We start from the raw sequence: 18,667 nt of genomic DNA, 5'->3' as shown, positions 1-18,667 counted from the left end.
CTCTTTTGTATATTTTAGAAAAATATTGATGTTTCTTGATCATAGTAAGCTTAGTTGTGCTCTTCTGTTACTTCAGTACAGAATTTTTCATACCCCTGGGAGTTTTTTTTTGCAGTACAGTTTAATAACCTCAACCTTCACATTTACAGAAATGTCAATTTAGGAAGTGATAATAGAATGCTCTAAAGGATTGCTACATCTTCACCAAGCACTTAACCTCCTCTTGTGTACCAACAGAAAAGATGGCTAATTTTGTCTTTATGACTTCTAGCCATCTTTCCTGCATCCCTCATGAATGCAGTGACCTGAGCCTAAATTCTAGTTATCTCAACGTTTGCTTATCCAACCAGATGTCAGTATTTGTAAATTTACCAAATTTGTTCTCATGGGTACATGATCATAGATAATTGCTCTATTGCGAAGTATTTAATCTGAAGTATGTCTGCACCTAGAGTTAGTTATTACTTTCCAGAAAACACACTGGGTTGTGGTCAGTTTTGTAAAGATGATGCATCCCTTGTTGTCGTCTTGAAATATGTAATTACCTTTCCTTCATCAAGGGTGAAATCTGCGTCCCCTCTCCTTGAATCTGAGTGAGCGTGTGTCTAATACGGAAGTTGCAGTCTGTGAATTTTAAGCCATAAACTGTCATAGGGCCGTTGCATGGTTCTTTTGTGACTTCTGTATTACAAACACAGCTAGCACGTTAGGAGGAAGCCTAGAAGCTAAGAAACAGGTTGCATGTGAGTGTTCCTTTCATGGCTCCAGCTGAGGTTACAGCTGATAGTCAGCATCAGCCTTTAACCATGTGACCTTCAAGCTGCCCCAGCTGATGTGAGTGAAACAGAGAGACCCTTTTTTCTTTGTTTAAAAATAATCTTATTTATTAGTTTTTGGCTGTGCTGGATCTTCATTGCTGTGCAGGCTATCTCTGGTTGCAGTGAGCGGGGACTGCTCTCCACTTACGGTGCGCAGGCTTCTCATCGTGGTGGCATCTTTTGTTGCAGCTCCTGGGCTCTAGAGCACAGGCTCAATAGTTGTGGTGCACAGGCTTAGTTGCTCCAGAGCAAGTGTGATCCTCTGGGATCAGGGATCGAAACTGTGTCACCTGGGCTGGCAGATGATCTCTTTACCACTGAGCCACCAGAGAAGCCCCCAGAGAGGCCCTTTTTGTGCCAAGCCCTGCCCAAATTGCAAAATACACATTGTCCTTCTGTCAGCACTCCCTGTTAGGATGGTTTGTTGAGAAGTAAAAGGTAATGAACAGAAATCAGTGCTGTGTTTCTGAAACCTATGTTCACTTCAGTTCAGTTCAGTCGCTCAGTCGTGTCCGACTCTTTGCAACCTCATGAATCGCAGCACGCCAGGCCTCCCTGTCCATCACCAACTCCTGGAGTTCACTCAAACTCACGTCCATCGAGGCGGTGATGCCATCCAGCCATCTCATCGTCTCTCGTCCCCTTCTCCTCCTGCCCCCAATCCCTCCCAGCATCAGAGTCTTTTCCAATGAGTCAACTCTTCACACGAGGTGCCAAAGTACTGGAGTTTCAGCTTTAGCATCATTCCTTCCAAAGAACACCCAGGACTGATCTCCTTCAGAATGGACTGGTTGGATCTCCTTGCAGTCCAAGGGACTCGCAAGAGTCTTCTCCAACACCACAGTTCAAAAGCATCAATTCTTCAGCACTCAGCTTTCTTCATAGTCCAACTCTCACGTCCATACATGACTACTGGAAAAACCATAGCCTTGACTAGACAGACCTTTGTTGGCAAAGTAATGTCTCTGCTTTTTAATGTGCTATCTAGGTCATAACTTCCCTTCCAAAGAGTAAGTGTCTTTTAATTTCATGGCTGCAATCACCATCTGCAATGATTTTGGAGCCCCAAAAATAAAGTCTGACACTGTTTGCACTATTTACCCATCTATTTGCCATGAAGTGATGGGACCAGATGCCATGATCTTCATTTTCTGAATGTTGAGCTTTAAGCCAACTTTTTCACTCTCCTCCTTCATTTTCATCAAGAGGCTTTTTAGTTCCTCTTCACTTTCTACCATAAGGGTGGTGTCATCTGCGTATCTGAGGTTATTGATATTTCTCCCAGCATTATTGATTCCAGCTTGTGCTTCTCCAGCCCAGCGTTTCTCATGATGTACTCTGTGTATAAGTTAAATAGGCAGGGTGACAATATACAGCCTTGAAGTACTCCTTTTTTGTTCCTATTTGGAACCAGTCTGTTGTTCTATGTCCAGTTCTAACCATTGCTTCCTGACCTGCATATAGGTTTCTCAAGAGGCAGGTCAGGCGGTCTGGTATTCCCATCTCTTTCAGAATTTTCCACAGTTTATTGTGATCCACACAGTCAAAGGCTTTGGCATAGTCAATAAAGCAGAAATAGATGTTTTTCAGGAACTCTCTTGCTTTTTCGATGATCCAGAGGATGTTGGCAATTTGATCTCTGGTTCCTCTGCCTTTTCTAAAACCAGCTTGAACATCTGGAAGTTCACGGTTCACATATTGCTGAAGCCTGGCTTGCAGAATTTCGAGCATTACTTTACTAGCGTGTGAGATGAGTGCAATTGTGCAGTAGTTTGAGCATTCTTTGGCATTGCCTTTCTTTGGGATTGAAATGAAAACTGACCTTTTCTAGTCCTGTGGCCACTGCTGAGTTTTCCAAATTTGCTGGCATATTGAGTGCAGCACTTTCACAGCATCATCTTTCAGGATTTGAAATAGCTCAACAGGAATTCCATCACCTCCACTAGCTTCGTTGGTAGAGGTGCTTGAAACCTGTGTATGGGTTGGCAAAAAGAGAAGAGAGCCTATCAGGTCAGTGCTTTGATGCCGAAAGGCTGTTTTGTCACTGGAGCAGCCTACATCCCAAATCATTCTCCATCCAAGGAAAAAAAGAAAAGTTTCACTCTGATGCTCTCATTGGGAAGATTTCCTCCTTGCATGTGTTCTGTCACCTATTCTCTCCTTTCAGCCTCCCACCTGATCAAGCGGCCCTGCTTCCTTTACCTTAGGACACTTCTTTTCTGGCCTTGATACCTTGTAGACATTTCTGCAGGGAATCACTTGTCCTTTGATAATTTATTAATCAAATAAATTTCCCCTGCAATTGTTTGATCCGTTTTTTTTTTTTTATACAGATTTCATTGAACACAAATCCCCTTTTTTCTCTTTCAAACAGTTCAGGGGTGATGTTAAAAGGGAGTTTTGTGTGTGAAAGGGCAGGGTGAGGGGGGACTGTAAAAAAAAAATGCCAGTTGCATTGTAGAATCCATCAAAAAGTCAGAGCCACACCATACATTACACCTCACTTAGGCAACATATTCAGCTCTTCTGCCTTATATGTTTTTAAGAATGATCTTTAATGAGCATGGAAAGGGCACTACGAGAGAATCATTTCTCCTCAAAAGGGTTGTAAGGAGGGAGAGAGATGAGGCAGTCTGTACCTTTTCCATGAATATTTACTGGGTAGGGTGAGATCCTTTGGAGCCCCAGGCCTCTGATATTCTTCCTCTGTCCTCTCACAGACTCTGAAAAGCTCCCATCCTATTATTTAATGAGTAGAAGCTGCAGAATTATAGCAAAGCACAACATGAATCCTAGTATCCAATGTGAAAGAAAAGAGCTGTATCTGAATAGTAATGTCTTTCTGAAAAATAATAAGAAAGACTTCTATTGCTTCCTACACAGAGAGGGCTTGGGGGGTGTCTCTGTGGACTGTGGGGCTAGTGTCTAGGTGAAGCAGAGAAGAAACACATTGAAATGGAGCCCTGGGCCACACACAGATTCAGCCACTGATTCAAGTTATTAGGACCAAATCAGTGTTACTCATAGATGAACACCCATTCCCAGAATGGATTCTAGCCTGCTGTTTGGAAGATTTTTTTTTTGTTTTTAATGTGTACACCAATGAAGAAATTTAAATTAAATGCCAGTTAGAAGAGACAACTTTGATACATTGGGAAAAGTGATTAGTGTGGGAGGACTTCCCTGGTGGTCCAGTGGCTAAGACTCCATGCTCCCAATACAGGGGGCCCAGGTTCAATCCCTGGTCAGGGAACTAGATCCCACGGGCTGCAACTAGAAGATTCCACATACCACAGCAAACATAGAAGATCTCACGTGCCACAGCTAAGACCCAGTGCAGCCAAATATATATATATATATATATATATATATATATATATATATACACACACACACACACACACATATATATAATATATATACACACACACACAAGATTATTAGTCACATGTTTGTATGCATTTCAGCAAAGTAAATGATAATAAAAGTGAAAGCTATTTTTTAAAAATGACCATCTATTGAGCATTTAGGGCAGAAGATTAAGCACCTTGTGCACATTATTACATTTAATTCTCTCTAACCTCTTGAGGGCTTCCCTGGTGGCTCAGAGGTTAAAGCATCTGCCTCCAATGTGGGAGACCCGGGTTCGATCCCTGGGTTAGGAAGATCCCCTGGAGAAGGAAATGATGGCAACCCATTCCAGTATTCTTGCCTGGAGAATACCATGGACGGAGGAGCCTGGTAGGCAAAGGTGTTATTACTTACAATAAGAAGTAGAGGGAGTATGAATAGCTTGATTCAAGTCACACATATAGGAAGTGTTAGACCTGGGATTTACAGCCTTTCTGGTGGATTCCAAGGCCAGTTGTTGTGTACTCTTCTAGTTCAATGAGCTCAGTGGACCTGGGGCAAGTGACTTGCCATCTCTGAACCTAAAGTAGCCTTCCTCACCCGTAAAGTTAGGAAGTTTATTGTTCTGTGTCCTCCAGGTCTATATTGGTTTCCTATTGCTACCATTAAAACCTACCATATATTTGATTGCAGTTGTCCAGTCTCTAAGTCATGTTCAACTCTTTGCGACCCCATGTTCTGCAGCACGCCAGGATTCCCTGTCTTTCACCATCTCCTGGAGTGTGCTCAAATTCAAGACATATATTTGGTATTAACAGCTTAAATGGCACATGTTTATTGCCTTACAGTTCTGTAGTTTGGAAGTCTGATACAGGTCCCGCTGAGCTTCGGTTATGGTAAAGACAGGGCTGGATCCTTTTAGAGACTCTGAGTATCTGCTCCCTCGGTTTTTCTGACTTCTGAAGTCCACCTGCTCTCCTGGACTCAGGAGTCCTTCCTTGCATCCTCCCAACCTCTTGTTCTCATCCTCTCACCTCCTTTCTCTTTTGACTCCTGCTGCTTTACTTAAAAGGGCCACTGTGATTAGACTGGGCCCACCCAGATTATCTAGGTTAATCCCTCCCATCTCCTGATCCTTCATGTAATCACACCTACAAGATGTCATTGCCAGGTATGGTGACATTCACAGGTTCTAGGGGTTAGAACTTGGACCTGCCTGGGGGACCATTATACATCCTGTCACAAGCTCTGATTTTTTTTTTTTTTTTTTTGTAATAGGCAGAAGCGTCATAAAAGTCTGTGCCTGACACTTGTCGGATAGTGTAGAGTTCCTTTTAGTTGCCTCTGTACCCTGTCTACAAGCTGGGCCGTCTCTCCCAGCAGGGGTAGCTGGCAGGCCCAGGTTGCAGTTCTGTATACCTCTTGTCACCGGCTATATTGTCCTACTTTCTGGACCCTTTTTGAAACTTCATTGTTGTGTTGATTGATCGTTTGTGTGGAATCACTCTCAGCATCATGCTTGCTCCCTGAGGTGTGTGTACACACGTGTGTGTGCTCATTTGTGTCCGACTCTTTGCAATCCTATGGACTCTACATAGTCTACTAGGCTCCTCTGTCCATGGGATCCTCCAGGCAAGAATACTGGAGTGGGTTGCCATTTCCTAATCCAGGGTATCTTCCCGACTCGGAGATTGCACCCGAGTCTCCGGCATCTCCTTCATTGGCAGGTGGATTCTTTACCGTTGTGCCACCTGGGAAGCCCTTCCTGAAGAAGACATCCTTTCTTACTGGATCAAGCATTCTGTCTCCTCTTCAGTTAACATGCCTTAGTTCTTTCATCCATGTCATTAATTCAAATACCATGTTGGCCCAAGTTCTGTAGAAGCTAACAACTACTAGCCATATGCAAAGCTCTGCCACCATCAGCATCTTAAAATTTTTAATGAGAATTATCGAAAGTGTTTCATCTCTTTACCTAAGATTTACTTGGCCCCTCCCCCTAAAAATAGCAAAATGTTCTCAGTGATTCTGTTTCAGCCTGTAATTGATCTATGAACTTCCTTGTAAACAGCAGGAAATAGAGCACTGTTTTCTGTTGGAAATATAGATCATGTATTAACTTATAGGCAGAGCAGACATACCCTGAAGTCACATACCCTGAAGCCAGTATTATTTTTCCTATTTCTCAGAGATCATGAGTGAAATAATGCTCAGTTATAAACTTCTGGTGATTCTTCTTTAACTGTTGGTAAGGTAACTAAAATTCACATCTTTTATACTTTGTATGTGATTTGCCTCTTGTTCCCTATGGTTAATATTAAGGAACTTTTCACTCATATCCAACTTTTAAGTTATATATTTTTTCAAAACAATGCATTAGTCTTTTGAAATTGGCTTCACTATCTAATTGTTTACAGTCTTAAGATAGACATTTTAAATAAGACCCAAATAGAAAATTGAGAAAGAATCCATTGTTTGTTAAGCATTCACCAGGCAAACTGCTAAGCATTTCAGCTGCTTATCGTTTAAAGCCAATTAGAAATAATCAGCCAAAAATACTTTTAAATGCAATCAGTATTCAACTATGTATTTAAGTGAACTTTTGAGCTTGTTTTTCACTTCTCTTGTATTTCATTTTAAAAATATATTTATTATGTCTTGATTCTTTATGCACAATTTAGTGTTTGGTAGAAACTAAAATAATAATAGTAACAACAACAATAAAGCTTAAGATTTTCTCTGAAAAATAATGCATTTAATTTTTATTCCTTACAAGAGAAGACAAAGTAGAATAAAATGCTTTAAGAGATTAAAGAATTGAGCTGTTCCAAGGAGGAAACAAATTGTCTTCCCACCTTATCTACTGATTCACAGAGCATAGTGATGACTTGTCCAGGAGTTTCAGGGAGCATGTTGGGGAACCTGTTAAACAACAGGGCTACCTCTAGGCTACCTTGCTCATCACTAGGTCTTCAGACTATTCCCCAGGGCACAAGAGATTGATGGAATCTTGTTTAACTGTAAAATTTGTCACTGTCTTGTCTTCCCCAGGTAGTGCGGGCACCCCAGTCATGTTTAACAAGAACGGGGATGCCCCTGGGCGTTACGACATCTTCCAGTATCAGACCACGAACACCACCAACCCCGGCTACCGACTGATTGGACAGTGGACAGATGAACTTCAGCTCAATGTGAGTTTTGCTGGCCCCTCTTCCTTTGCTTGTGAAATGAGTGAGCAGGTTTTTAATATGCTCCATGAGGCAGATATGTTTATGAGTATCCGCAAGTGCACTTGCAGCTTGTTAAGAGCATCAGTAGGGACTGATAACCATCATAATGCAACAGTGAGAGCATTGATGATGATGGCGGTGATGGGCATGCATGTGGAGTTCATGCCTGACTGTGAACTGGGCAAATCTGTGCATCACCTCATCTAAACTGAGGCTCGAGTTGCTTAACCAACAAGGTAGCAGCTAATACTTCAATACTTTCATGAGATCTTTCTCATGCTCAAATTATTTTCCTTCCTTCCTTCCTTTATTTGCTCATAGATTTTTTTTTCTTTTAATTCATTTTACTGAGTCACTTTGACTTACACTGAGGTTCTCTGGGTAATATCAGTGTTGGTTAATTTCCATAACCTCTCTTTCATTCTGAAAAGCATGACCTTGAGTGAGTAACCAGTTATTTGTGCAAGGTTATGTCAGAGTTCACCAGGCACAGCCCATCAGGAACTCACCTGTAGTCAAACACAGTAAGGTTTATTTACTTCACTACATGAAAAACAAACTCCTGCCAGCACTCCTCTTCTTCAGGGTGGAGGAATTCAGATGAGATTTGTTGAGTTGGGAATTCTAAGGAGGTTTTGGGAAGCAAGGACCAGTTTTGGGTTGGGCCATTCTTAGGAAGTAGAGACCAATATAATGATTGGGTGTCTTGGTGATTTTGAACTAGGAGGTGGGAGGATAAGAGCTGGGCAAGAATGGTCACTAACAAAGGAATGGTTAGACCTCATGTGAATTGGAAAAGGAAATGTCTAGATATTTTTGTAGCTGCAGAGTGTCCTGTGTATCTAGTTTCACACATGATGGCTGAGTGGCCTTGCTTTGTCTTGTTCTCCCATAGTCATGGGATGGCCTCATCTGGTTAGCATTTATATTCTTCTGAAGTTTGAAAGATGCCTGCCTAGGTATTAACTGACAACTCTTCAGCCCCTTTTTTATTTGTGTTTTAATTTCTTACTATTTCAGGTTCAACACTCAATAATGTGCTTATAATAATTCTTACAATGCCCTATTTGAAGTTAATGTTTAGTCTAAATGAATGTGCTTGTCTTCCTGAGGATTAACGAACACTTGGGCCAGGATCCTTCTACCCTGGCTGGGCCCAGTACAGCTCCTCTTTCTCCCCTCCTGAGAAAGGATGTAAACTGTCCAGCCCTAAGCCTGGTGGCTGGGGTCCTGGAGCCTGGGGGCTGTGGCAGGGATGCTCTAGGGCCTCTTTTTCTGAGATGCATCGACTAGGGGGTTGTACTTCAAGAAGTTCTACAGCAGATCCCTTGATGTGGCCTTGAGCTCACATATAATGTTCACCTGGGATGCTGTGGACAAGTACATTGGGTTGGGCTTATGAATCAGGTAGGGCTCCTTAGTTCCAGAGATCTACTTTGAAATAGTAATATATACAATTCATGATTGTCTTACGAGCCCTGTATTACTATGAGTTCTCCAGAGAAGCAACCAATAGGATAGGCTGGTGAGTAGATAGGTAGATAAATAGATATGTTGTAGAAATTGGCTCACATTTATCATAAATGCTGAGAGGTCCAAAGATATGCAGTTGCCAAGCCAGAGATCCAGAAGACTCAATGGCTTAAGATCCAGTCTGAGTCCAAAGGCAGCAGAAGACTGATGTCCCAGATCAAAGATAGGCAGAGAGAAAGGGTTCTCTCAGGCTCAGGCTTTCAGTTCTGTTCAGCTCTTCAACAGGTTGTTTAAGGCACACACACACATTGGGGAGGACAATCTGCTTGAATCAGTTAACAGTTCAAATGTGCATCTGAGCCAGGAACACCCTCGCTATCTGTAACCACATACCAGGGCACCCATAGCCCATTCAGGTTGACACATAAAATGAACCATCACAGGCTGTGTCCCAGGGAAGTCCTTCTAATGTCTCTTCCAAACCTGGAAATGATGCCATTAGCCTTTGCTCGTGTAGACCTTAGGAGGCACTTTGGAAATGATTGAGAGTATGGGTTTTTGACCATAAAACACAGAATGGACGTCTTGGGGCTGGTACAGCTTGGGTTATGGTTTTTAGAAGAGAGGATTGTGCATGAGATGGGTTGGTCAAGCCATGATAGGCCATTTACATCCTTTGAACATTATCCCACCTGGTTCTGCTTGTATCTGTTCAGTTCTTTCCCTCTCAAGGTCCACCGTCCCAGTGAGCTGATGGGAAGGTTGTTCTTTGGTTTGTATTTTAATACGAATTGTGTTTATCAGCCATTCAACAAGTCTTTGTTTTATTTTTTGTATTTTTAAGTACCTGTCCTGCAATAAGCATTGTACAAGGCAGTGGGTGCATAATGGAAATCAAGACAAACGTAGTTCTTGTTTGTACATAATTGAAGATCTTGAATAGCATTACACGGTAAACAAGAGATATGAGTGTGAAAATTCCAAAGTGTGGTAAGAGGCATGGCAGGAGAAAGAACGATGGAGGTGAAGAGAGGCCTTGCAGATGAGGAGCAGACGATGGGGAGAGAATGAGTGATCCACAGAGCAGGTCAGAAGTAGACACAGCGATGGTGTAGCTAAGGGAGAGGATGGGAAGGAGGGATGAGAGGAGAAGTTAGGGCATTAGGTAAGAGCCAGAGCCATCCCTTGTAGACCATGATAAATATTTTAAAGATTCTATTCTGAGTACATTTTAAAACCATGAAGAAATATTAAACAAAGGAGTGGCTGGCTCAGAATTAGGAATAAAATATTGCTTTGTCTACTGAGAAGGTGATGAATAGTAAGGGGCAAGCATGGGAGTAGAAAGACTAATGAAGACTACACTGCAGTTGTCGAGCTAAAATAGGGTGGCTTAGTGAAGGAGTTCTCCACCTCAGTATCCAGTGGAAGCCATCTGGAGGACTTGTAGAAACACATCTGCTGGGCCCGTTCCCAGGGATTCTGATTCAGGACATCTGGGAGTGAAAGGAGGCCCAAATATATGTCTTTCAAAGGAGTACCTGTGCTATGCTGATAGTACTTGGAGAACCACTGGTTTAGAGAATGTGGTACTAGCAGAGATACAATGAAATGAGTGGAAACATTTATATGTATACTATATATATATATATAGTATGTATATGCATATACAGCTATAATTGCATTTCTTACAGGAAGAATAACATAATTGGGATTTAGTACTGGAGGCAAAGGAAGAGTAATACTGGGATTGGAGGAAAATAATCAAGAGTGAATCCCAGGTTTATAGCTTAAGGAACCCTGTGGATGCTCTAACAAGAGAGTAGGGAGACAGCTTGGAACAGGAGGGAAAGATTGAGAACCCTGATTGAGTCTTTCCAAATCCATGAGGGCCAAAATGAAATGGATATTAAGGCTGAAGCTCAGAAAAGAGTTTGGGGCTATAGTTATTAAAAAGAAAAAAAAAAAAAAAGAAAGAAAAGCAGTTGTTAACCTATAAATGACCTTGAAATGCATTAGAGAAAGAGAGAAAATGTAATAGCAGAGAACCCAAGGCCTTGAAAACCTCATAGAAAGTGTCACAGTTCCAATCCAACTACTCCAAATAACACCCAACTTAAAAGAGTCCGTCTCATTTGCCTGGAAAGTTGGGCCAAGCTGTATTCTTTGAATTTTTGTTTTTGTTTATGGAAGCTAGACAGGCATATATGCTTGATTTAGCACTAAATAGGAACAGCTTTGATTCTTCCTTGTCATGCTGAGAGCTTATGGTAGGAAGAGCAGACAGGACCACAATTCCTCAGCTGAACCCAGTGACTGATGCTTGCTATAGCATGCACCTTAAAATTGTGAATGGCTGAGCCAGGGGGAGGACTGTTTTTAGACCCCTGAAAGGCTGAGTTAATTCAGAGGGTGACCACTGAGATAACTGGCCTTGCAAAGAGGTTACCCTGTTGATGTCTTTTATAGACTCCTTAAGATACTGTGAAATCTAATTGGAATCACAAAGAAAAGACTTGCATGCACTCCCCAGAGGGTACTCCACCCATCTCACCTGGAGCCCCAGGCCGCAGCTGCCAGTCTGTCCATGGTGCGTGTCCTGTCCATCCAGGGCCATCCTGCTCCCGATGTTACTTCTGCTCTAATTATTCTGATTCACCTCCAAGTTTGGTGAGAGTGGACTTTCCACAAACTTAGTTTGGTAGGTTTTCTTGCTCCTTGTCAATGAGATAAAACAAGTATTTTAAGTAACATGTATGTTTATCATTTAGAAAGACTACAGAGTACTGTTTCAGCCCCCAGTGAGATCACCTCAAGGAAATGGAGTTTTCAGGAGAGCTTTCTCTGTGGTCAGTAATTGCAAATACATTTCTTAGCTAGGAGGTGAATGTTTTAGAATCTCATGATCCCAGGGTTATAGACCAGACTGCCTGGCATTCTGTATCCGATCCTCTGGAATTTAGGTGTCTGAGAGCGTCCGGTCTATTACAGAATGCCACCCTGAGTCCTCACTGCTGGAGTAATAGCTCTAGGCCCTGCTTCTTCTTGGGCCAACAGATGACCACAGGGTTTGCTATTTGAATGTTCCTTCTCCAACAAGAATTCATCAGAAGGACGTCATTAGGAAGAAAGCCATTCATTCTCCCACTTGCCACCCCTACAGAAAGAACTCTGCTTTTTGCCTCAGGTTTGTGTGGTACCATGCAGAGATGATGGAAAATGTTATTCCTGGCAGAGAAACAGTCAAGGGAATAATGCAGTACATATCCATTGCTTACCCACAGGGTATCAGGAAGGATGGAACTACTGGAGATGTTGGGCGAAACAAGGGGACATGTCCCTGCACTTGGAATTCCCAGGATAGGGTCAGGGCTCTATAATAGATAAACTCCATGTCAGGGTTTATTTTATTTATTTCCACTTTATATATATATATATATATATATATGTTTTAATTGAAGGATAATCACTTTCCAACTTTGTGTTGGCTTCTGTCATACGTCAACATGAATCAGCCATAGGTACAGGCATGTCCCCTCCATGTTAAACCTCCATCCCATCGCCCACTCCATCCCACCCCTCTAGGTAGTCATGGAGCACTAGGCTTGTGCTCCCTGGGTCATACTGCAACATTTACAGGGTTTAGATACGCGCCGATTTAAGGCACTGACATATATTTGAACTGGAATTTGAAGGATAAGTCATAGTCATAGTTCCCAAGATGGAGATGAAAAAAGTATTTGAGAATGAATAATGCAATACTATGTAGAAACTAGGATGGAAGTATGTTGGGGATAAGGGCATAATATGAAAGGTAGAGAGTTATAAAAGCTATACATTTATGATGTGATTAAGCTCCACAATTATTTTGCATATTAGAAACAAAATTTCTGTCATCTTTCAGTTATTTGCAGTTAGTAGGACATTTAGATATGCCTGCAATGTAAATTTTTCTAATTAACTGAAATCCTTTAAAATCCAAAAATGTTAGTTTTTTGTTGTTGTTTTTTTTTTAGGAACTACCCTTAATAGGCAACTTCCTACAGTGAACTGCACACACTCTTAAATGGAAGACTGAGTAAATATCACTTGACCTTTTCCGGCACCTTAGTCGTCAGTCACTCTACAGGGTAGTCCACCTTTATAATCTTCTGAGGTGTGTGGGGGGCTTTTTAAGAAATTTGTTCCCTATTAAATTTACCTTCTAACTAGAGATTGAAATCTCCTAAAAGATAGAATCCGTGTTTTAATTCTTTTTTTGTACAATTACTAGCATACTACCTGGCACTCACCAAGCATTTGTGTTTGTTACTGTTGTTACTATATAAAACCATGGTAGGATTAATATGATCTCTTTAATGGTAGAGATTTTCTGTGACAAGCAGCCACACTTCTTCCCTCTGGGAAGAGCACCCAAGCGTCCTCTTAAGTCATGTGGTCTGCCTTGCACAGTTCCTAAATCCAGAGGCAAGACTGCATTTAGCCTAAACCCATGACCCGTGTTCATAGTGATGACGGGCAGTAAACTGTCCAGTTCGGATGAACCACTTGATGCCTGTCAGCCAGTCTGAGACCCCACCTCTTAGAGGAAGCGGGTGTGCCTCTCCGGAGCCACAGGCAGACATTTGGAGGCCACAGAGCAGGAGCTCCAAGGAAAAGGAGGCAGAGCTTAGAGCACCTAGGCTGGAGGCAACACGCTCAGGGCCCTAGGAAACCTTGGCGTGCATGCTAAGTCACTTCAGTCACGCCAGCTCTTTGTGACTCAATGGACTGTATCCTGCCAGGCTCCTCTGTCCATGGGATTCTCCAGGCAAGAGTACTGGAGTGGGTTGTCATGCCCTCCTCCAAGGGATCTTTCCAACCCAGTGATCAAACCTGCATCTGTTATGTCTCTTAGGTCCCCTGCATTGGCAGGCAGGTGCTTTACCACTGAAGCCCTGGAAGGCATTTATAGTGCTCTCTGGATTGTTCCCTTATCAGTAACTGAAGGAAACTTAAGTGTCTTACTTTTCTACTTGCAACTATTTCACTACAGCAATCAAAAATTAAAAAAAAAAAAAAGTTTTTGTTTTAGTACACCCCAACTTGGGTAAATAAAATGTCAGTCTACACTTAATAAGCTGAATTTTTAAAATTTCATTAAACTAAGGTGATTAAAAATTAATTTTAAAAGTTGTAATTTTGTTAAATATTTGAATCTTTCACTCTGGTTAGAATTTTGTCTTTCACTGGCATTTAAAGACAAAAAGTATGGTTGATTGCAGCAATCACTGTTTAATCAAATTATCTCTTCCCAAATCAATACTTACTTATACTGCCTATAAAACTCCTAATCACTCTATTGTTTCATAATTGCAGCAGTAAGAATGTTTTAGAAGTCTAATCATGCTTATAATTTACAAAGTATTACATGAGATATGGGGTAATGGATAGCCATAATCAAAGTAATGTTGCCAAAGAGAAAAATATGTAAGTTGTCAAAATCTAGTACTTCTTTAACTTCAGTTTAAAGGCTGCTTTTATGAAATTACCCCACTGATCATCATAATGAATGACTCATATCTTATAATGTATAGTTTTGTTATTAGTAACTAGGGCTACAGGCTTTGTAGCTGATGTGATTAAATGGGAACTGAGTCTTCACTTCACCAGTTACGAGCTGTAGAGGATTACAGAAGTACCAGTTTCATAAGGTTATTGCTAGAATTAAATGTAGTAATATATGTAACAAACTTAAAACAGTGCCTGGCACATTGTAAATATTTAACAAATGTTAGCTGTAATAGCAAAAGTAATAATAATTTAATATCCTTAGTTTATCACATAACTGTTGAAAGTGTCAGTTTCTAGTGCTCCACTGTATTTTGTTTTCTTTATCCCCCTACACCTAGTAAGATGCTTATAAAATGATTGTTCTATATGAAATAGATGAGTGGATGAGCAGACAGACAGTTGGGTTCTATTATAAATTACTTAGGAATAAGGGTGTCTTTTTTGATTTAGAATCCCCAGTGCCTATTGCATGAATGGATGAGAAGATGTATCCAGAAATCTACTGCAGTCAGCAATTCTGTACAATTCAGGGATCCACTTAAGACCTTGGTTCACCAGACAGGTTTCTTAAGAATTGTATATGTGGTCTGTAAGCCAGTTCACATTGCAGAGATAGATTCTTTCAGTCTCTGAATGATGGAGCAGGGCGGGGAACGATGAAAAGGAATATAAGAATTGGTTTTAATTTTTTCCAATTGATTTTTCATTTTAGAAACCTACCTGTGGCTATTTGAGAACATAGGGTGGGATAACTGTTCTTGAGGGATTGTGTCAGGGTGTGAATGGCTACATTTGTGTTGGTGAAAGTGAATTGATAATCACACCACTGAAACTGGTTCCATCCACCGCCTACCTATCTAGTTTTTAATGTCTCATTGGAGGAAGAGTCAAAACAGCAAAGGATTTAGGATCGTGGCTCTCATGGCTGGGCCCAGATCCTTGGTCTGTGAACCAGGACAAGAATGGCCTCTCTGACAAAACGGCATTTACCCTGAGACCGGAGGGCCAAGAGTTATTTCCGTGTGTCAATATCTCTGAATGTGTGGCATTTTACACAGGACATGTACAAATCCAGAAGTACTGCTTCCAGTTGAGGTGCAGCCTGAGACTACAGATCCCAAACTCAATACAAACAGCAGGAGCGTTTAAAAATGTAATGCCTTTCTCATATTTTAAGAATCAAGAAATTTTTCAAGAATAACTTTTTGGCTTTTCTTTTCAAAATCAGATCAGGCAGTAATGTGCCTTTATTCGATGCTATAATAGCTAGTTGGATCTCAGGAAAGGCTTCCCACTTCTCTGTGTCTCCACAGACCCCACTCTCCCCCATTGCCTGACCCCCCTCCCCGATCTCTGCTCTCTCACCTGTCTCCTTATGCCCATAGATATCTCATTTCATTCACTAAATCTAGATGTAGATTTCAACTTATTTCCACTAATTTGGTTTCCAGATATCGTTGACTTTTTATAAATGATCTCTAGGAATTGTTTTTCAAAGTCTTCAATAATATACTAATAGTGTCAGTGACTCAAAACAGCCATAAGAATGTAACAGCTTTTTTAAAAAAAATGGTCAGTAAGTACAGCCTTCTAAAGAGAACTGCTTTAATGAAGACAGTGCTTTTGTTTGGAGACATGTATTTGTGCAAATTCTGAAATATACCGAAAATGAAAGAAACCAAGATCACCCTTTGTCGTGAGCATTTCTTCTTGTAACCAATGGTGCATAATTGTATTCTGTCTATGAATGTCTAGAAGATGCATAGTATTTATAATTATCAATATGTTTTCATAAGCATGTGCATTACAGAAGCCTGAACCCCCATTATTTCTTGTTTGCATTGTAGATGTTCCAGCAAATCACTCTTGTTTATTAATATACAACTATGTTCTGTGGGGAAATTGTTGAATTTCATTACTTACTATGTTTGGAGCTCAGGCAAAATACATTTGAAAGAAGAAGTAATAAGGATGAGTTTAGAGAGCTCAGATGTTATAACAGGGATTCTCACTTGCTATTGCCAATCCAAAATTAGAAAAGGGAAAAGATGAGCTTATGTACCCTCTGCCTAACCATTTGCTCTGGGAAGCCAAAAATCCAAGGGTGACATGATGATGTTAAAAAGGAAATGTAGGGATTAGGTTAGAAATGTTTTCAACATGCTGTGAGATAGTCTTATAAAGTGGGATAGCATCAGAAAGCCCAAGTTTGAGTCCTACGTTCTCAGCCACTTGTGGCTAAAGCAAAGCACACACTATCCTTGAACCCCAGCCCCTTGTCTATTTAAAATCTAATCAAGCCAAGCAAAAGAGCTACTTCACAAGGACACTTTGAAAGTGAATTGCTATAATCTTCCTGATAGAAGTAAGCATATGGGATTCATGGTCATACTTCTTGTTGTATTTCTTGCTGCCGTAAATAATTACCAGAAACTTGGTTGCATAAAACAGCACACCTTTCTTTTCTTGTAGTTCTGAGGGTCACAGGTCCCATAGGGATCCCACCGGGCTAATATCCAGGTGTCAACAGAGTTGTTTCTGGATACTCTAGGAGAGAATATGCATCCTGTTCATTCTGGTCCTTGACAGTATTTAGTTCCTTTTGGTTGTGGGACTGAGAGCTCTGTTTCTTTGATGTCAGCCATGGGTTGGCCCTGGCTTCTCGAGGCCACCTTGGTGCATTGGCTGGTGTCCATGTCTCCATCTTCCAAGCTGACAGTGGTGGGTTGAGGCCCTCTCATGCTTCCACTGCTTCCTGCCTCCTCTCCATAAGTTGTATCTCCCACTGACTCTTCTGCCTTCCTCCTCTACTCCAAGGGCCACTGTGATTATCCTTGGCTCATTCAGATAATCCAGAATAATCTTCTTATTTTTAGTCTGTAATCTGTTCCATGTGCAAAGTCTCTTTTGCTGTAACATATTGATAAATGAAGAAATTAAGATATGGAAATCTTTGTTGGGGAGAAAGGTAAAGGGGGCAGATTATTTTGCCTAAGTACTGTTCTTTACTACCTAAATTTGTTTTTCTGTGAAATCTGTAAAATCCATATTGTCATTCAGTCACTACGACATGTCCAGCTCTTTGTGACCCCCATGGAGTGCAGCACACCAGGCTTCCCTGCCCCTCACTGTCTCCCAAAATTTGGTCATATTCATGTTCATTGAGTCAGTAATGCCATCCAGCCATCGCTGCTGCCCTTTCTCCTTTCGCCTTTAATCTTTTGCAGCATCGGAGTCTTTTCCAGTGAATCAGGTCTTTGCAACACATTTTCATTATTCTTTTAATTTTTTATTTTTATTTTCTTTAATTCAATATGCCTCTATCATTGTCATATTTTAATTAAATATTTTTGTGCAGTGAAAGTTTACTTTCCAATTACAGTTATTAAAAATGTTGCCTGGTATTCCCCATGTTATAAATGTATTGTTAAGCCTATCTAAAATAGATAACATAGTTGTATAAATAAGATTTGTAAGAGATTTTCTTAAGCATCTTTAGTATCTATCTTGACTTCCTTGGTGGCTCAGATGGTAAAAAAAAAATCTGTCTGCAATGCAGGAGACCAGCATTCTATCCCTGGGTTGGGAAGATCCTCTTGGAGAAGGGAATGGCAACCCTCTCCAGTATTCTTGCCTGGAAAATTCCATGGTCAGAGGAGTCCGGCGTGCTACAGTCCACAGGGTTGCAAAGAGTAGGACATGACTGAGCTACTAACACATAGTAGCTAATTGAGCTAATCTGTTTGATAAATGTTCTAATCACATACCTAGAAAAGCCTAGAGAAGAACCCTGAATTAAGAACCCTAAATTAATGATAAGCAAACATAATCCCTCTCAAGTGAGGAGTCAGGATTGAAGAGGAACAAAAGAGTAACACCATAGGAGGCTTAGCTAAACCTCCAGCCTTGTCCTAGTTTAGCCTCTACAATCCTGAGCATTTTGCTTCCATTGCATTATTTCTCTAAATGACAAAGCCGAAATGCAGGGAAAGAGAATAGATTGGCAGTTTCTGAAACAGTTAAACATAAAATTGCTGTATGAACTAGAAATTCCACTCTTGGATGTATACCTTGTTCTGACCTTCTTTGGTCTGTATTAAAGGTCATGGAACAGTAGAACATCATAGTAAATAGCCTGGAATTTGGAAGCTGTTGACTGCTGACTCCCTGACATGGCTACCAAAGTTGTCTATTGATAATGCAAAGTTGAGTTTGTAGTTTACTCAGTAAGGGGGCCACCAT

General features: G+C 41.0%; 1 protein-coding gene across 3 annotated transcripts in view; it reads left to right on the top strand.

The window, feature by feature from the left end:
• The window catches only part of GRM7 (glutamate metabotropic receptor 7), a 935,064-nt gene that overhangs the window by 630,624 nt on the left and 285,773 nt on the right, over positions 1-18,667 (top strand). For all 3 annotated transcript variants that reach the window (XR_009732459.1, XM_061396349.1, XM_061396348.1), the window contains exon 7: positions 7,221-7,360. Coding sequence is in view for 2 of the 3 variants with exons in the window: in XM_061396349.1 (XP_061252333.1) it covers positions 7,221-7,360 (140 nt within the window). In the remaining variant the exon portion in view is untranslated. The remainder of the gene's footprint in view (positions 1-7,220; positions 7,361-18,667) is intronic.

The sequence above is a fragment of the Bos javanicus genome, chromosome 22 (genome assembly GCF_032452875.1).
Source record: "Bos javanicus breed banteng chromosome 22, ARS-OSU_banteng_1.0, whole genome shotgun sequence".
Lineage (NCBI taxonomy): Eukaryota > Metazoa > Chordata > Mammalia > Artiodactyla > Bovidae > Bos > Bos javanicus.
The sequence above is the reverse complement of the archived record's forward strand: the minus strand, read 5'-3'. Positions and strand labels throughout refer to the sequence as shown.